This window comes from Triturus cristatus, chromosome 12 (genome assembly GCF_964204655.1).
Source record: "Triturus cristatus chromosome 12, aTriCri1.1, whole genome shotgun sequence".
In the NCBI taxonomy this organism is placed as follows: Eukaryota; Metazoa; Chordata; class Amphibia; order Caudata; family Salamandridae; genus Triturus; species Triturus cristatus.
In genome coordinates this window covers 671,987,521-672,007,295 of record NC_140595.1, presented here as the reverse complement: position 1 = coordinate 672,007,295, position 19,775 = coordinate 671,987,521, and the positions used below count along the sequence as shown (strand labels likewise).

Genomic DNA, 19,775 nt, shown 5'->3' with positions numbered 1-19,775 from the left:
CTTCAGTTTTCTGGGATGCACAGAACTCACACTGTGTGCCCCTAGTGACACGGAGGTTCAAGGGGTGTGAGTGGCGCAGCCGCATCTTACTTCACCCATTTACCTTTATATCTGACAATGAAACACATGAAATCACACAAAGGTGATTAAGTACAATATGCACCAAAGTGAGAAGTTTTTTCACCAAATTGGTGAGGTCCTTTCCTACGGGATCAAATAGGTATCTCAGCGGTCGCCTCTCCCACAACTTATTGTGGCATTCTTCATCCTCAGCGACCCTTCACATCAGAGTCAAATCATACCACTCAAGTGAACTCAATCACACATGGTCGTTCTTAGATATTTCTTTCTTCAGGACAGTTGTAGGGGTCCAGATCTTACAATAAAGGTACCTTAGGGCATACCTAAAAAATGTCCCTCTATTAATAGGTACCCCAGGATATATTTAAAAAACAAAAAAGTGTGATGTAAGGGTGAGATATTATGTTTCACCTAACCACCTATGACTGCCAACATGTTTCATCAAGGTTGTGTGCCTATACTAATCAACAGTCTTCTTGAGGGCATAAGAACTCCCTGCCAGAATCATACATAAATTGCATGCAAAAATATGATTCGTGTGGCTCTAATACCTGTTTGTTGTACTCAGAAGTGAACCCTGTAGATAGAAGCAAAATGTGAAATAATATATATAGAACAACCTTGAATGAGCTGTACACTTCAATTAATGTCTAATATATGTAGCGTATTACCTGATATACATATGTATCTCTCGGCATATTCACCCCACTCATGGGCACTGCAATGCTATAAAAACGAACAGTACAACACATGCCAGAAGTGACTGCCAGTGCAAATGAGACAGTTATCCATATAAAAGATCACATCTGAACTTAAAGGTGATGGAAGCCCTCTGCAAGCCAAGGGAGAATCTAAATATAACAAGGTCACGCTCCAACTGAAATTGGTGTATGCTTTGTAGTGTTCGAGGCTGGAGAGGCTTCATAAGCCACTAATGTGCCAATAACCTTTTAAGCTTGGTTAGATCCTGTGAAGCAGTTGTGTCACTCACTGAACCTATTCAAAAATTGAAACTATGCTTAATGGAGTGTAGTGGTGAGAATGGAGAGGAACGTCTTTGCTCACCCTCCCAGTGTAAAACAATATGTGAGCAGGCTGAATGCCATCACCAGTATTTCATAGCACTCTAGAGCAGCTACTGGATCTCATGTGGGCTAAACCAAAGTCTGCTTGATAGCCAGTAGGTAAAGAGAGTTGACCCAGTTCCCTATTGTATGTATGTAATGTTGTGGGCTGAAATAAAATTTGACTGACACTTGAACAAACAAAACGACAGAAGAGGGATGGTCTAACTCATTTATGTATGTAATATATATATAATGTGAATATAACAATATGTTTAACGTGAATGGCTCAAGCACCATTTTATGTTAAACCTAAAAATGCAATACATGCACAACTGATGTTGTTTGGCTAATACTGGCCAGTGCAGATTTAAAAACAAGTACGCCATGAGATAAAACTCCCCTTCACTAGGTTATTTTTCATGGTAATCCTAAAAAAGTTATAAACGCATTGCCATCTGTAGTAGTAGCATTACAAGTGATGCTCCCCATTACAGAAGAGATTATTGCTCAAAAAGAGACGGAATTAGAGCTGAAAAAGCAACAAACTACTCTTAAACAGGCTGAAATCAAAAACAATCTTTCACTGTGTCAACCATGAGTTCTGTGTACAGTTTAAGGCAATATTATGCAACAGAACCTGTGCATTGCACGACGTAGCTCTGATCCACAGGCAGTGCAAAGTTTACAGGTGAATAGACCTATTGAAACTGTGACTTTGTCAAAGGTGTGTGGTCATTACACATGACAGAGGATAACTGCTAGAAATGCAGGAATATAAACTCTATTTTCAATTGTTTGTGACAATTACCAAAGATTTGATTCCCCACTTGTGGTATTTATTTACATAATTGTAATATCAGATGGCATATCAATTAAAAGGGCAGCCAATATTTATGAAGTGACTATTTAAAATCAGCAGATTTTTTTTATATTAAGGCCCCATGACATAACAAAATTATCCTCATAATCCAAAGCATAGTTCATTAACCAGGGCTTCGTTTGAGTGTGTTTTACACATTGACATTGTGGAAGACCCTCTCCATATGGGAGGATGGGAGGGTACATAGAGAATAGTCCTACATTTTCCTAACTTGCAATTCCAATGTCTTATCTTTAATATAAGAATTAGATGGTTAAATCAACAGGTTTTGCTGTAGCATGTTGAGCGTGTGTCATTCATGACATCATTCACCGCAAATGATTATAAACAATCCTCCCACCTGCAACCGGTGAGATGAACAACTGGATATTGACACTGCTGGCATTTCACTGGCTACCCCTACCTCCTCAATGACAAGAGATTCATCATTGATTGTAATTTGTCTTTCAATCACTTTGAAGGTGCCAATTGAGTATACCTTTTTCCATGTTGTGTTATACTTAGTTCATTTTGTATCACTGCTAGAGATCAAGATGCACATTTTAAATACTTTAGCTGTGACACCTGCACTATCATTGAACATGAAATAAATGTTTCTTGGTATCAGAAATTCACAAAATTTTATATTTTCTTGTTCTACTTTTTGGTCTTTTGGATTGGGAATCATTGACAAGTGGCTGACAAAATATGGGAGACATTCAACACTAACAGTAGTGCTGGAGTTCTGGTTCATGATTTATAATCTTAATATACTTTTCTTTGTGCAAATGAAAGCATGAACAGTTTTTTCTTCTTGATTTCTCCATTCAGGTAGTCCTCCAGCAACTGGTACTGGAACGTTACACGTTAATCTGGAAGACGTCAATGACAATGCACCTGTTATTTACCCAACATGGGCAAAAGTGTGTGAAGAAGCGAAAGACCTTAATGTGGTCATCTTGGGAGCATCCGATAAAGATCTACGCCCCAATGTAGACCCTTTCAAATTTGAGTTGAGTAAACAGGTTTTACCGGATAAGGCATGGAAAATTACCATGATTAATAGTAAGTATTTCTGAGACTACCTACAAGTCCTTTCTCATGCCACCCTTCAGAATCCCTCATTCTTCCATTGATTTAACAAACTTTATATTACGGAATCTTCATGTACTTTGTAAAAATTCTGTGTCCTATTTAACAATGCACTCTCTGGTATATAGGTCCCTCTGCTATTTATTAGTGTGTTCTACTGTCATTCAGTGCAACATTGCTAAAGGGGAAGAAACTGACCTTTGAGGGCAATGGCCCACAATTCAGGCTTTATACTTCAATATTTTTCATAGAAAGTAGCATTTTCTCACCTCTGCAAGTGAGGTCTACAAAAACTAAATATGCAAATCTCAGGTGTGCTAGAAAAATCATCCATTACAACAATACTGTGGTCGAGAGCCCTTTTGAGCCATATTTTGCTTCTATATGCCCAGCAAATCTGACACACAAAGGTAACTCGTTTCTGTGAGGAAACCTGTGCTCATCCTTTTAAAATAGGCGCAAGCCCCGTGTTTTACATGTTTACTACAAGTAGCCAATTTATTATACTGTTGAGAAATAAGGAGTAAGGTTCCAAACCAAGTTAAAATATTATCTTTGTACGAAAGTATTACATAAAGTGCTCAATGTTATTAAAACAGAAATGTAAAAAAGGAAAAGAAAAAGTATGCTCTATGTTGTTGACCAGGAGTAGGAATCTTCTGAAATTGACTAGAGGGTAACAATGGTTGTAGAAATTTCGTGGCTCATCCAATTCCCCCTTAAAATTTTACATTTCTATTTATGCCTCACAAGGACCAATGCAATCCAGACTGTCCAGTGGTAACCTGAAGCTTCCAGAAAAAAAACTCTGGGTGGGAAAAATAAGCATCCATTGGTAAAGCAAATTGGTCTCAACAATGCCCAAGTTTTTGGTCTTGTCAATGTTTATGTCTTTTGTCATGTTTTTTAGAAGCTGTTAACATTAATCAATCAATCAAAAATGTATAGAGCGTGGCAAATCACCCGTGAGGGTTTCGAGGTGCTGGAGCTGTTTGCTGCTGCATGGAGGTTTGATTATTCTCTTTTGAATTGCTATATTGAAGGTGCTGTCCTGATGTGAAGGGAGAGGTTGTTCCAAGCCTTGGCTAACAGGTGCGAGAAGGGGCGTCCTCTGCTGTTGGCTTGACAGATCTGTTGGGTGTCTGCGAGGGAGAGGGAAGCTGATCAAAGGTGCCTGGTCAGGCGTTTGTTGAATTATGCTGGTCCTTCGTTGTGCAGGGCCTTGTAGGCGTGGCTCACCATCTTGAACTGGCATCTCTTCTGAATCAGAAGCCAATGTAGTTTCTTGAGATGTGGTGTGATGTGGGCCTCTTTGGGAGGTCAAGTATGAGTCTTGCTGCTGAGCTCTGTATTGTCTGCAGTCTCTTCAGGAAGTGTGCAGTGATTCCTGCATAGAGCGTGCTTCCGCAGCTCTGTCTGCTGGTGATGAGGGCCAACATGGTGGTCCTTCTGGTGTCCACCGGGAGCTATCTGAAGGTGGAGACATGGGCAGTTGAGACTATGTTGACTTGCTTCTCGATGGTTGGCAGCGTGGTCTGTTGGGGCATGGGGTGGGCCACTCTGTGTCAGTCCATGATGAGGTGTTGTTCGCAAAGATGAGGACTTCCTTTTTTTCGGTGTTGAATTTGAAACAGTTGTCCTTCCAGTCTGCGTAGTTCATCATCCTTTAGTGGTGGAGGGATCTTCGGACAGTGTGAGAATGAGTTGTGTGTTGTTGGTGTAGGACATGATGTTGGGTCTATGTGACCTGACGGTGGCAACCAGGGGGGTCATGTAGGTGTTGAAGAGGGTTGGGCAGATGAGCAATCCTTGGGAGACTCTGCAGGTGAGCTTTTTGGGCTTTGGAGTGAACGGTGAGAGGCAGATCCGTTGGGTTCTACTGGGAAGGTACAAGGCAATCCATTTGAGGGTGTTTCCTTGAATCCCGATGTGGTGGAGTCTGTTGATCATCATAATGCGGTGGGAAACTGAGTCAAACGTGGTGGGCAGGTCCAGGAGAATGAGGGCTGCTGTATCCCCGCAGTCCAGGAGGGCTCTGATGGGGCTCTGATGTCATCTGTGGCTGCAATCAGGGCAGTCTCTGTGCGGTGATTAGCTCACAATCCAGATTCAGAGGTGCCCAGGAGGTGTTGATGCTCCAGATGTTGGGGGAGTTGCTGGTTGATCGCTTTCTCAAGGATTTTTGCTGAATAGGGGAGCTGAGAGATGGGGCGGTAGTTCTTAATTTCAGTTGGGTTGGCAGATGTTTTTTTTCTGGAGGGGCATCACTTCAGCATGTTTCCAGCCCTCAGGGAAGGAAGCTGCTGTGATGAAGGTGTTCAGGGCCTTCGTGAGCTCGTCACCGATTGTCTTGCTTACGATGTTGAAGATATAGTGGCGTAAGGGAGAAGATTGTCTCCCAGAACAGTAGGATGCACTCGAGTTGTGACGTGGTGGTCTCTGTTGATGTAGCGGGTGCAGCCGTGTTTGTGGTGTCGCTGGTGTTAGTAACTGCTTCGGTGCTTTCAGTGCTGAAAGTGAGGCAGCAGTGTCGGCAGGACAGCAGCCTTCAGGACCCAGGACGCACCAACAACCTCTGCTGTCACAAGAATATGTGGCAGCAGAGGTTGTTGGTGCGTCCTGGGTCCAGGTCTAGGAGGTCAGTGGTGGTGTACCATCATGAGGTGTAAGGGCCAGGGGTCCTGGCACTGGAGTCAGTCAAGGCGCAGACAGGCTTGACTTTGGCACACCCACTGCAAGCGTCTGCTGCGCAGCCATGCTGCAGCCTCCGTTAAGTTGCTCCCGGGAGGAGTGAGTGGTGCTGGGAGGTGGTGGGCAGGGCTAGGCAGGAAGCAGGAAAACAGGCCAGAGGCAAGAGTGTCAAATGGGAAAAACAAGGAAGAAGCTGTGAAAAAACGAGACATAAAGCAGGAGGAAGCCCTAAGAAAAACACGATGAAAGGAGGGGAAAGCAGAAAAATAAGGCAGAAAGCTGGAGGAAGAACTTGGGAAAAGGGGGGTAGTGAGGGAGAAAGCAGTAAAGACAAGGCAGAAAGCAGGAGGAAGGACCTAGAAAAAAGGGGGAAAGGAAGGAGAAAGCAGTTAAATGAGGCAAAAGCAGGAGAGAGTAATGCAGTGACGTAGGAGAGCTGGGCACAACTAGAAGATGTGTCCAGCGCAGTCCATTTTATAACACGTTTTTTAATGTGAGGAAAGGGTGTGGGTGGGTGGGGAAAAGAGAAATAGCCTGAACGAGAGTTATTAATATTGTGCGAAAAAGCATTGTATTAATAATAGCGCGTCCAGTGCTGTGATCTGTCATTGTGCCCAGACAAAGGGGCTTATTACGATGTCAGTCAGAGTTGCCTCCGGTGTCACCTTCCCGGTCAGGAACGACCACCTGCCTGACTACGATGCGACCAAACACTGTTCAGTTGGATACTCCATTTCTCTATGGGAGCTTGTGTAACGGCCATAAATGGGCCGTAATACAGGCTCACATAAAGAAATGGGTGTGTGTGTAAAACCCTACACCCTGTGGTTCGCACCCCATGGTGCTGGCCACACAGTGCATGGATTTACAGGGCGGGCACCCTAGGTACCCCCTTGGCCACCAACTGTAGGCTGCAGAGGCAAGGTGGCTCTGATAGGGGCCCCAAAGTCGATTTCCGACTGCCTTTCCGTGTCAGAACGGCTGGAGCGGAAAGGCTGTGGGAAACTGACATCGTAATCCTGACTGCAGATACGCCGTCCAAGAGGGATTATGGTGTGGTTCTGACAGGACAGAAGACTCCGGCCAGTTCACGCACTGACCGCCGACATTGAAATTCAGCGGTTGGACCGCAAACCGACCGTATCGGTCGGAAAGCCTCTGACGGTGGTCGGAAAGCTTCCAACTAGTGGTCAGAGGCTTTCCAACCGACATCATAATCGTCCCCTAAGTATTTTGTTTGAGGTGTATACTATTGAGGCTTCAAAGTGAATCAGGCAGTTAAGTGTAGCTAATTAGGTGCCCGCAGCGCATCTAGTGCTGTGAAAATATGCCATAATGCCAACAAAAGTAACATGTTGAGGTCACAGCGTACAATATGCAGTTAATAGGGCAGTTCAAACAAACTACTTGAAAAAGGGGATCTAGAGGCCAAGTTGGCTGATAGGAAATGGGCATGGTATGCCTTCCTACTAGTTAAGAGAAACCAAGGTGATTTTGTTAGTTAAGTAAGTGTAAGAAATTGAACTAATTTCAAATCAGATGACCAGGATATCTGTTGATATTAAAAGTCTGTGAGAGCTGGATATTGGTGGAAGACACCTCTGACATATAATCTTAGTCTTTGAATGCACAGCAAATGTGATGAGATAAGAACATGATTTACCGGTTTGTTTACAGAAACAGAGCTTCGAGTGCTCCTGTGACGTGCTTACAAAGATGAAAAAAAGTAGTTCCTTAAGCAGTTGCTTAAAAGGGAGCATGCTCTCAGGGAGGGATAAACATAACAAGTGGCATGATGCATGCAAGCCATGGACAAATGGGGAGAAAGAATATGAGAGCGAAGATGGAGTGGGCAAACGGGAATCCTATGGGTGGTCTGAAGGACACAAAGTATATACAACATGCCTCAGAAACAACACCTGTGCTGTCTAGCCGAGACCTAAAAAAGAACATTACATGCCTCATAGACACAGTGCAAGTGCTGTCTAGCCAAGACCTAAAAAAGAGCATGACAAGCTTGAGAACTGACATTTTGTCACTGGGCCTTCTTTGGAAAGTTCACCACAAGTTATGTTTGCACAACTCCTTTGCAACACAATCTTAAAGACAGGATTATTGGATTCCAGCCCACTTCTTTGAATTTCACTGGCATCCACACAAGTCATCCTCCTGGTCCAGGAGACATATCCAGTAAAGAAATGTCATTTATCTTCCATTGTCTTAGACTCTCAAGTTCCCTTCAAACTAGGGCAGAGTTTTCAGCTGCAGGTCTTTGTGATGTTTACTTCTGATGAATAAACGTGTACCACCACCAATGAAGTAAATGATAGAACCTGTATTTAAAGTAGATAAGTAATTTACAATCATAGATGATCTCTGCCAGGCAGCTATTTATCAGTTTAGTAGACAGGGAAGTCACCTTTACTCTTCAGATCCAGGCAGATTCTATTCTCTGTGTTGATGAACAAGGTATCTCAAAGTATAAATGACTCATTTATGTGTGACTTAATTTAGTCAATTCTAAAAACATTCTCAAACTTCCTAATCCAATATTGAATATAACATGTGACGTTGTAGCAAATGTTTTTAATCAGGTAAGGAATTTACATGTGTAAAGGAAAATGTATTTTGTTAAATGATGAAATATTTGCAGTTTGAGTCTGGCTTTACATTTTATTCCACTATGTATGAAATGATGCCAGGGATTAACATAATTTTAGCCAATCATTCTATTATTACCACACTCAGGATCATGTGGCACCTGCAGATTATCTTTGACCACAGTGTTCTCTCATTGTTTGTCAGACACAAGATTATTGCTGGAGGGACCATGGCCTGCTGGGAGGTCATTTAACCATAAATGACTAAGAAATTCTGCATACATTATTGCTATGACTTACTATTATTATTATTTTTTTAGTGACAAGTCAGCTCCTCTAACTATGGTATGGGATAAACTGAAAGTTATGATTGGGAAACAGACTCTAAATTACATAATACATCAGGGTTGAGCGCAAAAGACATTGGAGCCGGAGATCCGGCCTGACCTTCTGAAGCTGGAAATTGAGAATTCTAAATACCAGGGTAGTCGACATGTAGATGAATCAGAGTCGATTTTTGAATAGCTAATGTCCATATAGATTTTGATTCCGAAATAGACCTGGGCAGGGCTTATCATAAATGGCACTCTAGCGAATAGCAAAGAAATGGGGTGCAACTTGATTACCAAATTCAGATCATAATTCTAAGAACATTATTTTGAGCATCAGGAGTCCTTCAGGCCAGGTTTTAGCTGTCTTTCATTAATTCTATGCAGCTCTATAGTCAGAGGATACACAGACCACATTAGACAGGGTGACTGAGCACCTGTGGGAGGTGAGCTTGACTAAGCTGACCCTTGCCCTGCTGAGTCACTAGATGCAAACATTTCGCTAACTAAAACTAGAAAAGCTCTTTTCCAATTGACATTCATTAAAGTTTCTGTTCTTTTTTTACCCGTGATTGTCTTTCCAGCTTTGTCTTTAACAGGTCTTTATAGCTTGCTGTATCTGCTGGAGGGTTTCCTTAATATGTCATAGAGTTCTTTTACATTTCCGTGGCTTGCTGCTTTACTGGGCAATTGTGGCAAGACAATTGATGAATCTTCAGTTGCCTGTTCTTAAGCTTCTCTTTGCTTACTTGTTGGTTTTGGTGTATTCCCCCTGAGTTTTTGTTTCTAATGCTCTTGTTTGGCTGGTGTTAACTGCAGCTTGCTTTTTCTTTCTCTTTTGGATTTTTTCGGAGAGTCTTGGTGTAGATCCATTCTTTATGCTGGTGTTTCTTTAGACTCAGTACATCCTGGCAAGTTGATGTCACTGTTTCTTTGATCTTCTCTCACTGACTTTCTACTAGGTCTCTGTCATCCTCTATTTCTTGCAGGACTTGAAACTTGTTAGTAAGAGTGACTGAGCATTCACTCCATTTTTGTGCATCTTTGAGGAGGGTGGTATTAATCGCTGGTGTTTGTCAATTCCATCCTTGCTTTCTTCAGCTTTAGCTTTAGCCTGGCCATGACAATGTGATGGTCTGATGCCATGTCCGCTCCTCTCATCACTCTCACATCCTGCAGGGACCTCCGGAACTTCTTGCAATGCAGATATGGTCGATCTCATTCTCTGTTGAATGGTCTGTTGACTCCCATATTGACTTATGTATTCTTTAGTGTGGGAAAACACTACCGCCTATTACTAGACAATTCAGGGAACAGAGATCTGTGTGCCTTTGACCATTCTTATTCCTCATCCTTGGTCCCTGCTCCTCCGCCTGGGACAACACCTGGAGGACCTCCGCCCTCGGGAGCCCACCCACCCCTACAGACCACGCTCGGAACCTCGGCATCATCTTGGACTCCTCCCTCTCCATGAACTGCCAGATAAACGCCATTGCCTCCACTAGTTTTAACTGCCTCCGCATCCTCAGTAAAACTTTCAAGTGGACCCCCCCGACTGCAGAAGGACAGTCACCCACGCACTCATCACCAGCAGACTGGACTACGGCAACGCCCTCTACGCCGAATCAACAAGACTCTCCTGCACAGGCTCCAGACCATCCAGAACGCTGCAGCCAGACTCATCCTCGGGACACCGTGCCATGATCACATGACCCAACACCTACGAGGCCTACACTGGCTCCCTGTCGAGAAGAGGGTCACCTTCAAACTCTTCACCAACGCCTACAAATCCCTCCACAAAATCAGACCCAATTACCTCAACGAGAGATTATCCTTTCACTTACCCAAGAGGAACCTCCCTTCCACCGACCTCGCCCTGGCAGAGGTCCCCCGCATCGGCAGAAACAGAACCGGCGGAAGAGCTTTCTCCTACATCGCAGTCAAAACCTGGAACAAGCTCTCTGTGAACATCAGACGCTCACCGACCCTGCATACGTTCAGGGAGGACCTCAAGACCTGGTTCTTCGACTGATCAGGAGCCGCCCCCCCCAGCACCTTGAGACCCTCACAGGTGAGTAGCGCGCTATACAAAACCCTGATTAATTGATTGATTGATTATTCATGTCACCAAGGCCATGGTTGCCCATTACTTCTTCGTACCCCGTGTTGTAGTTTCCAATCTTTGCATTGAGATCTCCATCAGTATGGTGATGTTTCTCTCAAGGCATTTTTCAAGGATGGACTGGAGTCTGTTGTAAAACTGTTATTTTCCTCTTCTTTGCTGTTATTTGTGGGTTCACAGCGCTAGATAACATTCATGTTGTTCCTCTTTTTCTTTGTGTGGAAGGTTGCTGTTATGATTCTGGGATTGTGAGCTTCCCATCCAGTAGGAGCTCTGTGGGCTGCTGGAGTTAGCATCAGTGCATCTCCCTGAGTATGTGGGGTTTTCTCTTCCTTATGTCCAGAATACAGCAGCATTCCACCTGGAGCCAGTCTTTTCTCTCCGGACTGTGTCCATCTTCTTTCACTTATGCCAAACTGGGCAAAGTTGTATTCTGGATTGCTGTCTTGTACGTGGTACTCACGTTCCATGTCTTGATGGTGATGGTCTTGGTCGAAAACAGGTGGATCAGCTTTGTGTCTTCTAGGTATCTCTGACTTTCACCACAAGGCGTCACAGCTCTCGGTGAAGAAGATTAATCTCTCCCCACGACTGGGATATTTTGTGGTTGATGTTTCTGTAGCTTGGAATTTTTTGCATGGTGGGGTAGCTTGGCATATGCATAACCCTCCTCATTTCACAGCTGGGCATTGGATTGGAAATGGTGGGGTAACAAAATCCAACAATGAAGATGGGTGAAGCACTTTGAAGAGCTGTTGAACCAGCCTGTGCTGCAGTCTCATCCAGACATTCAGCCAGCTGACAAGGACTTGCCAATCGACTGCAGCAGACCAGCAAAGGATGAGAAGGAAGCAGGACCAGACCAGACCACAGTCCTGCAGAGGCACTGAAAGAAGACATTGAAACATCATTAGACATGCTCTACACTAGGTTTGGAAGGATCCGGGAAAAGGAGATGGTGCCATCAAAATAAGGGATATATCATCAAGATCTCAAAGAAAGGTGACCTGAATACCTATATAAAGTACAGAAGGATAACTCTTCTTTCAACCCCAGGCAAAGTTTTCAACAGGGTCATCCTGAACAGAATGAAAGAACAAATTGCTACTTGGTTGCAAGACCAGTAAGCTGGCTTCCGCAAAGGTAGATCCTGCCCAGATCAGATTGCAATACTGCACATCATCGTTGAGCAGTCAACGGAATGTAACTCTCTCCTCTATCTCAACTTCGACTATGAGAAGGCATTCAACAGCATGGACATAGAAACCCTTTAGAATCTTCTCTGCCACTATGATGTGCCAGATAAACTTATAGGAATCTTCAGGCACTATTACAAGGGAATGACCTGCAAGATAGTCAATGGAGGACAACTCATGGAAGCCTTGCAAGAAAGGACTGAAGTCCACCAGAGTTGTTTGCTCTTGCCGTTTATCTTCCAGCTGACCATAACCGGAATCCTGAAGACATCCTCAACAAGGAGGAGCAAGGGGATCCAATGGACACCTTGGAAGCAGCTTGATGACATAGACTTTGCAGAATACCTGGCTCTACTCTCCCATACTCATCTGCAGATGCAAAAGAAGACAGATGTTGTAACAGCTTCATCAGCACAACTTGGCCTCACCATTCAAAGGGGGTCAGCCAAGATCCAGAATGCTAATGTGGCCAGCACAACTGCAGTTACTCTTGCAGGTGATGCATTGGAAGAGACTGAGGCCTACATCTACCTGGCCATTGTCTCAGACAAGCAGGGGGCACAGACACCAATCTCAAGGCAAGAATCAGCAAAGTAAGGGCTGCCTTCACTCAGCTAAAAAAGATCTGGCGCTCCAAGGACCTAACGCTGCAAACCAAGATCAGGTTTTTTAAACACCTATATAAAATTGGTTCTTCTGTGTGCAGCTGAAACTTGGAGGACAACAGTAAAAATCACCAACTCCAGATTTTCATTGTTAGAAATTGGGATCTCTAGTTGGTAAGGGCTTGCATCTTTGTCCAAGTATGGACCCTTCTTTCTAGTCAGGATAAGGGAGTTACACTCCTAAAATAATCCCTGCTCACCTCCTTGGTTGCTTGGCACGAGCAGTCAGGCTTATCTTAGAGGCAGTGTGTAAATCTTTTGCACATAACCAACAGTAATACAGTGTAAGCACTACAAAAGGACACCTAACTAGTTTAGGAAAATATCCAATATTTATATATACTTAAGACAAGACCAAAAATGATAAAAATCCACAATGCTGTACTTACAAATCTTCAGTTATCACAATAACCTTGAAAATCAGTTCCTTGAAGTCAACAGCTCCCTCTGGGGCTATCACGGCGTCATGAACAAACAAATGCAAACAGTTCTGGCTGACCGCGGCGTTGCATACCAGCTATGGTGTCGGGAAGACCCGCAAAACAGTACCTTTAGAAATGCACAGCGTCGCCGACCTCTTGCTGAGCTTCCGAAAGCACGGCATCTGCAGGCGTCGGTTCCAGAGGTCAGTCGTCAGGCCCTTGAAGTCACAGGCATTGCAGATCGAACTCCTCGCTGTCGAACTCAGGAGCGCTGGCGTCAGTAGACATCGGGTGCTGCTGTGCAAAGTGCAGCGGTGCAGCGTGCAATGCCCTCAGGTTGCGGTGTGAGCAGCGGCTCGGTGGCGGCTTCAGATGGCGTCATCAGTGAGACCAGGGTCACAGTGTCAAGTAATGCGGTGTTCGTCGCGGTGCTGGCATGTTATGGTGCATGCAGAGGCATAGCCTTTGCTGACGCACAGTCGTCGGCTGACAAAATGAAATCGATGGCACAGGCGTCGGGAGGCCAAGGCTTGGTGCGGGATGAGGGCGGTGTGTCGTGTAACTTTCCGAGCAGTGCCCTCAAACCATGGTGCAAGTAACGGCGTCGATTTTGGAGTGGAGCAGTGTCATCGGGGATACCAAGCCGGCGTCGTGAAGCAAGGCGATGCGGAGTGCGGTGCCCACAGGTCGCAGTGCGAACAGCAGGTAGGTGGCTGTGTCAGCAGGCGTCGTTGGTGAGACCAGGGTTGCGGTGCGGCGGTGCCCTATGCAGTGCACTCAGGACACGGAGTTGGCAGCGGCGTCGTAGACGGCGTCGGGTTGCTTTTTCTTCTGTTGCAGCACAAATCACACAGTCCCTGGTGCAGAGGGCAGAAGAACTTGAAGTCTTTGCTGTTCCTGAGACTTCTTGAATAGGGGCAAGCTCTACCTCAAGCCCATGAAGAATCTCATAAAAATAGTTTGCAGAAAGTTCAGTCAAGTCCTTTCACTGGCCAAGACCGAAGCAGCCACTGCAGGCCAACACAGCAAAGCACTCAGCAAAGTGGTAGTTTGTCCTCACAGCTTCTCCAGCTCTTCTTCTTGGCAGTCTTCTTGGTCCGAAAGAGTTCTAAAGTTCAGGGGTTTGGGCTCCACTTTTTATAGCCTAAAATTCTTTGTCCTCTCAGGTAGCGAGTGTCTGTGCAGAGCCAGAACCAGTTCTGCCCTCTCTGGTGTGGCCTCCTGGCAGGAGGTGGGGACGGCATTGTCAGCGGCAGACCAGGCCCATTCAGGTGAAAGGAAATCTCCTCCCCCTACTCTAAATGCAGCCCAGGTCTATTCAGCCCTTTCCTGACCCACATAGACTATCTGGAGCCATGGCTCCTCCCCAGCCCCTGTCATCCAAAACCCAGACAGTCAGTTCACAACCCCAGCAGAGGCCTACTGGATGTTTGAGCAAGAAAATACCTACTTTCTAAAAGTGGTATTTTCAAACACAGAATGTGAAAATCTCCTTCACTAAAAGATTCATCTTTAGATTCTGACTTCAGGCATACTAAACTTTATTTTTCTACCTAGTTCTCAGGGTCAGTTATGTCTATAAGATGTTATAAACAAACTCCCCATTCTGTCCTATGGTAATAGATAGCCTTGCAATAGTGAAAAATGAAATTGGCAGTAATTCACTATCAGGACATGCCACGCACACCAGGGCATGTCCTACCTTTCACATACACTGCACCCTGCCCACAGGGGTACCGTGGGCCTACCTTAAGGGTGACTGACATGTAAGAAAAAAGGGAAGGTTAGAGCCTGGCAAGTGGGTACACTTGCCAAGTCAACATGGCAGTCCCAGACTGCCCACAAGCTCTGTAATGGCAGGCCAGAGTTACATTTACAGGCTGTTGGCGTGAGTGGCACAATCCAGTGCTTCAGCCTACTAACAGCATTTGATTTACAGGCCCTGGCACGCTCAGTGCACTTTACTAGAGACTGACAGGTAAATCAAATCTGCCAATCATTGAAAAACCAATCCATAACACAGTTTTCAACAGGAGTACTTGCACTTTACCACTGATCAGCAGTGAGAAAAGTGCACAGAGACACTATGCCAGCACAAACCGAGACAAACCCGGGTGGTCAGACAGCAAAAACTCAGGGGAACCTTGCCAAAAGATGCCAAGTCTAACATTCATCAACACTTGTCTGAGGAAAATCCTCTAAATCCGCTGGCCTAACACCATCAGCAACCTGTGGCAGCAGACTTTCCACTTCCTTGCTCATGAAGAAATCATGAAAAGAGACTGGGGCTGGAAAGGTCACACCTTCCACAAGCATGCATCAAACACCACGAGGCAAATCTTGACCTGGAGCCCTCAAATGAAAATAAAGGCCAAGAAACACCTGGCACCAAGGCCCCAAGGTGAGTGCAAGGTGAAGGGTTACACCTGCATTCATGTTGAAAGAAAATCCCAGGAAAGAGATGGATGGAAAGTCGTGGTTGATGGCTTATACCCCAGGAAGGCTATTAGGCATATGTTGGAAGGTGGATTATTAGTAGGGGTACATATGACACTACTACCAACGCAATATAAGATCCAGTCAAGATCTCAATACATTAATCCCTGGCTCATCCCTTGGTGGCTGGCTGCGAGCAGGCAGGCTTAACTCAGGAGACTGGTGTGTAAACCATTTAACAACATCAATATATTACATAACTAAGAAACAGCACACAATCAAAATCCCATACCAATTATTAAAAATAGGAAATATTTATATTTTTACAATTACATCAGAACAACAAAAATCCAATATAGGGAACCAGAAATATGAATTTTTAAAGATTAAACACTTTCTAGTACTTATAAGCAGATAGCACCAACATGGGACTTCTTGTTGCGCTTCATCAGAACAATGTCTTGTGAAGCCGACCGTGATGATCCCTGGTCGGATGCACTAAGCGGGGGCCTCTGTCAAAAATTGAGCTTCGGATTTAGAAACGTTTCACGAGGATTTTCTCTTGACAATCTGACATCCCCTCCAGCAGACTGATTTCAATGTGACATGGTCGGATTGCTTCTCGGTGAGGCCAAGGTCATATTCTGGAAGTCTGGAGTCCCGGAACTTTCTACGGGTTGGTTCTGAAATCCAGGCCAGGCCACTGTTATAGGTAGCCGGCTTGACTCCTGACGCCGAGTTTGTCTCCTTATGGTGCTTTTTCAAAAAGTTACTCAAAACTTATGGACACACCCCAGGCTAGGGACTTCTTGAGAGGTTGGTGCAGGGAAACTCTGATAACCTGTTACCTTCAGAGAGTCCACTCCTTAATCCTTTTTGATGCAAGAAAAGTCCTCAGGGCTGTAGTTTCAAATGTGCAGCAGGAGCAATCCTTCACATTGCAATCCTTTGTGGTTCAGACTAGGGTTCCAGCAAGGAAGTCCTTCTCATTGTAGTTTCAGGAAGCAGATTTGAGTTGCTATGCAGCTCTCACATATTTATTCAATGATCTGAGGTGACAAGCAGGGAGGCACCCTGTCCAATGTGGTGCAGGGTGCCACCCAAAAGCATGGCATCTTCCTCCAAAGTGTGGCATATTCTTGTCCCATAAAGCACTGAACTTCAAAATTCAAGATGGGGACTTTGTCTCCAGGAGAGTAAGAACTGGCTAAACCAACCTACTGGTGTGGCTCATTTCCACTGATACTCCCCCCAAATGTTCTGCAAATTCCATTCCTGGACCTGTCATCTAGCTGTGGGGTGCAGGAAAAGGTGGTAGGCCTGCCATTCCTTACAGTCTCTCTCTTTTTGAAGCCCAGTTTGATTTACTCAGCTCCCAACCCGGTCTGTTCTCTGCAGATGCAGAGCTCCAACCACCAGATAGCAGCTGCTCTATGCAGGCCACTTATCACCTCATCAAAACAGCTTGGCTAAGCCGGTAAAAGCTGGTTAATCAGCAGAGGCCGCTAGAAGGCTGGATTTTGGCTCACAGCAAAGATAGTCCTATAACATCTCTTCAGTATTAGTTATGATAAATTCAACGGTGGCAAGTGGTTGGATTTATCATTACCAATCTTTTAAGTCCTTGAATGACATTTACAGCTCCTTTCTAGCAATATTTATACTTTATTATATTTTCCAATGTTACCCTATGGAGCTAAGTATCTACAATCGGGAAAAAATAAATTGGCAGTTTGTCCCTCACCAGGGCATATACAACATATTTTATAATGTCCCTGCTTATAGGTACATGGCATCCCACCCCTGGGGCACCTAAGGGAGACCTTAGTGGTGACGTATATGTAAAAATAAGGTAGATTACCACTTTGGAAGTACCTTTAATTCCAAAGTCGAGTTTGCTTTAATTCACTTTTAAAGACAGTCTGAAAAGCAGGTCTGCCCTTAAAAATGACAGCAGGCAACAGAGGAATGCACACTCCAGTGCAGGAAATCTACTGGACCTCTAAACTTTCATGCCCTATTTTATACTATGGATTTATAAGTAGTTTGAACCCCCCCTTGCCCTATTATATAGTAGGGATTTACAGGGTCTGTCATTGCCAATGGTAATAATACCTAATTACCATAAACCTTTTTTGTCAGAGCTTTGGCCCTGGGCCTGGTTAGCAGAGTGGGGATGAACAGGGCAAAAAGGAGGACTTTCTCACAGCATAACTAAGTAAGTGAAGCACCTGGTCCGGACTCCATTCCGACTGAATTGTACATTACTTTTTTCTGATATAGTCATCCTTTTCTTTGTGGAGCTAATTAATTTGCTCTCCTTGTCTTCCACACCTGTATCTTGTGAAGAAGCGCATATTGCGGTGTTTTAAAAAAGGGAAAGATCCCCTTAAACGTGGCTCCCATCAGCCCATCTTATTAATGAACTCTAATGCCAAAATGTATGCACTTGTGCTTGCTAATTGGCTCTCAGCTGTTATTTCTTCCTTGGTGGATCCTGTGCAGCACAGGTTTATCCATACACATGATATTTCTGCCCATATTAATCTAGCTATATTTCCTGTTAGGTTGCAGAACAACTACGTATGTTTGCCGGGATAATCCTGTTGGAAGCCGAGAAAACATTTGACATGGTGCCTGGAATTTTTTGTGGTTAGTTATGACTCAGATGAGGCGGGCAAATATTTTGTAGCTGCTGTCAAATCTGTCTATCGCTCATTGTTGGGCTGAATTGAGTGCATGGGAGCATGTCAGACAAGCTTAGTAATAACAGGGGCATGAGACAGGGATTCCCCCTGTTCCACTTGCTTTTCTCCTTGTACTTAGAACCACACATTCAAAAGCTTGAAGATGCAGACTGCATAGCCCCATTTACCCTCAAGACATTTAGCACCAAATCTTTGCTGACAACATTTCCATTTTGACACTTTCCCCATCTAAGACCCTCCATAATATTGAAGTATTGCAAGTCAATTCTGCCAAATTCTGGCTATAAGCTGAATATGGAAAAAACACAGGTTACTACAAGACAAAGAGCCTGAGCCCCTAGACTCTGAATATACTCAAACGGCTACATACCTAGAGGTCATGGTTACTTCTGCCATTCTGGTACGGTGAGTCCTAATTGTGTTACATTGTGATACTCTAACTGGGTCTCTGGCTGTGTTCAGGAAATAGGATTGACACCATTTGGAGATTATAGGTAGTTGTAACATAATTAAAATGGTCATTTTACCTAACTTTCTACATTTATTTTGAGCTTTTCCACTGTTTCTCTCAAAACAATTATTTTAAAAGGTTGAAGCCATTTGACAGCAACATATATGGGACTATCAAAAAACCTTGCTGTGCTATTTGTAGCTCCCGGGAACATGGGTGGTAGTACACTCCCTTTGTTATGGCTTTATGTTTTGTTGAGTTTGGATTTTGGGAGACTAGGGACCTTGGTCTACAGGCACAGTAGTTCAATATTGAGAACTTTTGTTCTGATCTATCAAATGTTTTTGCAGTTACACGTTTTGTAAAATCGAAGGCAAAACCTTAGGGGCCAAATTTAAATTTGGCGGACAGAGTAATTAAAGTAGGGTAGTGGAGGACTTTATATCCACCATCCTGCCTTTACTCTGCCCACCAAATTGAATTCACTGCCATCTCTGCGGTAAACTTTATAAGTTTGCATGACCTGCCTTCGCAGCAGCCTAATCAAAGTCATTTAAATGTTTGATGCTTAGTTTAGTTTAGCCATTTGTAGAGCGCATGGTTACACCACTGGTGTGTCCCCTCGCTGGAACAGGCACACTGAAAGGGTACGGAACAACAGTATTTGCATTTCATAGCTGGTCACTCACTCTGGTCTGCATGATAAATTTAGTATGCTGTTAGGAATAACCATGTCTTGAGTTGTTTGCAAATTTAGTTTTGCATGGTTCTATTCTTAGGGCCATAGGTAGAGTGTTCCACGCTTTTGCTGCGAGGTATCTGAAGGAGCGTGCCCCCATTCTGGCTTTAGATATTTTTGGTACAGTCACCAGTGGCCTATCCTTGAATCTTAGGTGTCGGCATGGTGTATACTGTGTTAGCAGTGGTTGTCGGTACCGTGGGCATTTTTTTGATAGAATACGTTGACAGTGGCACATTGCTTTGAACACAATTCTCTTCTCCACTGGTAACCAGTGCAATTATGCCAGGGCTTTCTTTGCGGAGGCTCTTCTCGGG

The 19,775-nt window shown here is 44.3% G+C and overlaps 1 protein-coding gene across 1 annotated transcript in view; it reads left to right on the top strand.

Moving 5' to 3' along the window:
• The window catches only part of CDH13 (cadherin 13), a 2,339,058-nt gene that overhangs the window by 2,211,040 nt on the left and 108,243 nt on the right, over nucleotides 1–19,775 (top strand). Inside the window, exon 12 of the mRNA XM_085638428.1 lies at nucleotides 2,839–3,072. Coding sequence (XP_085494554.1) covers nucleotides 2,839–3,072 — 234 coding nt within the window. The remainder of the gene's footprint in view (nucleotides 1–2,838; nucleotides 3,073–19,775) is intronic.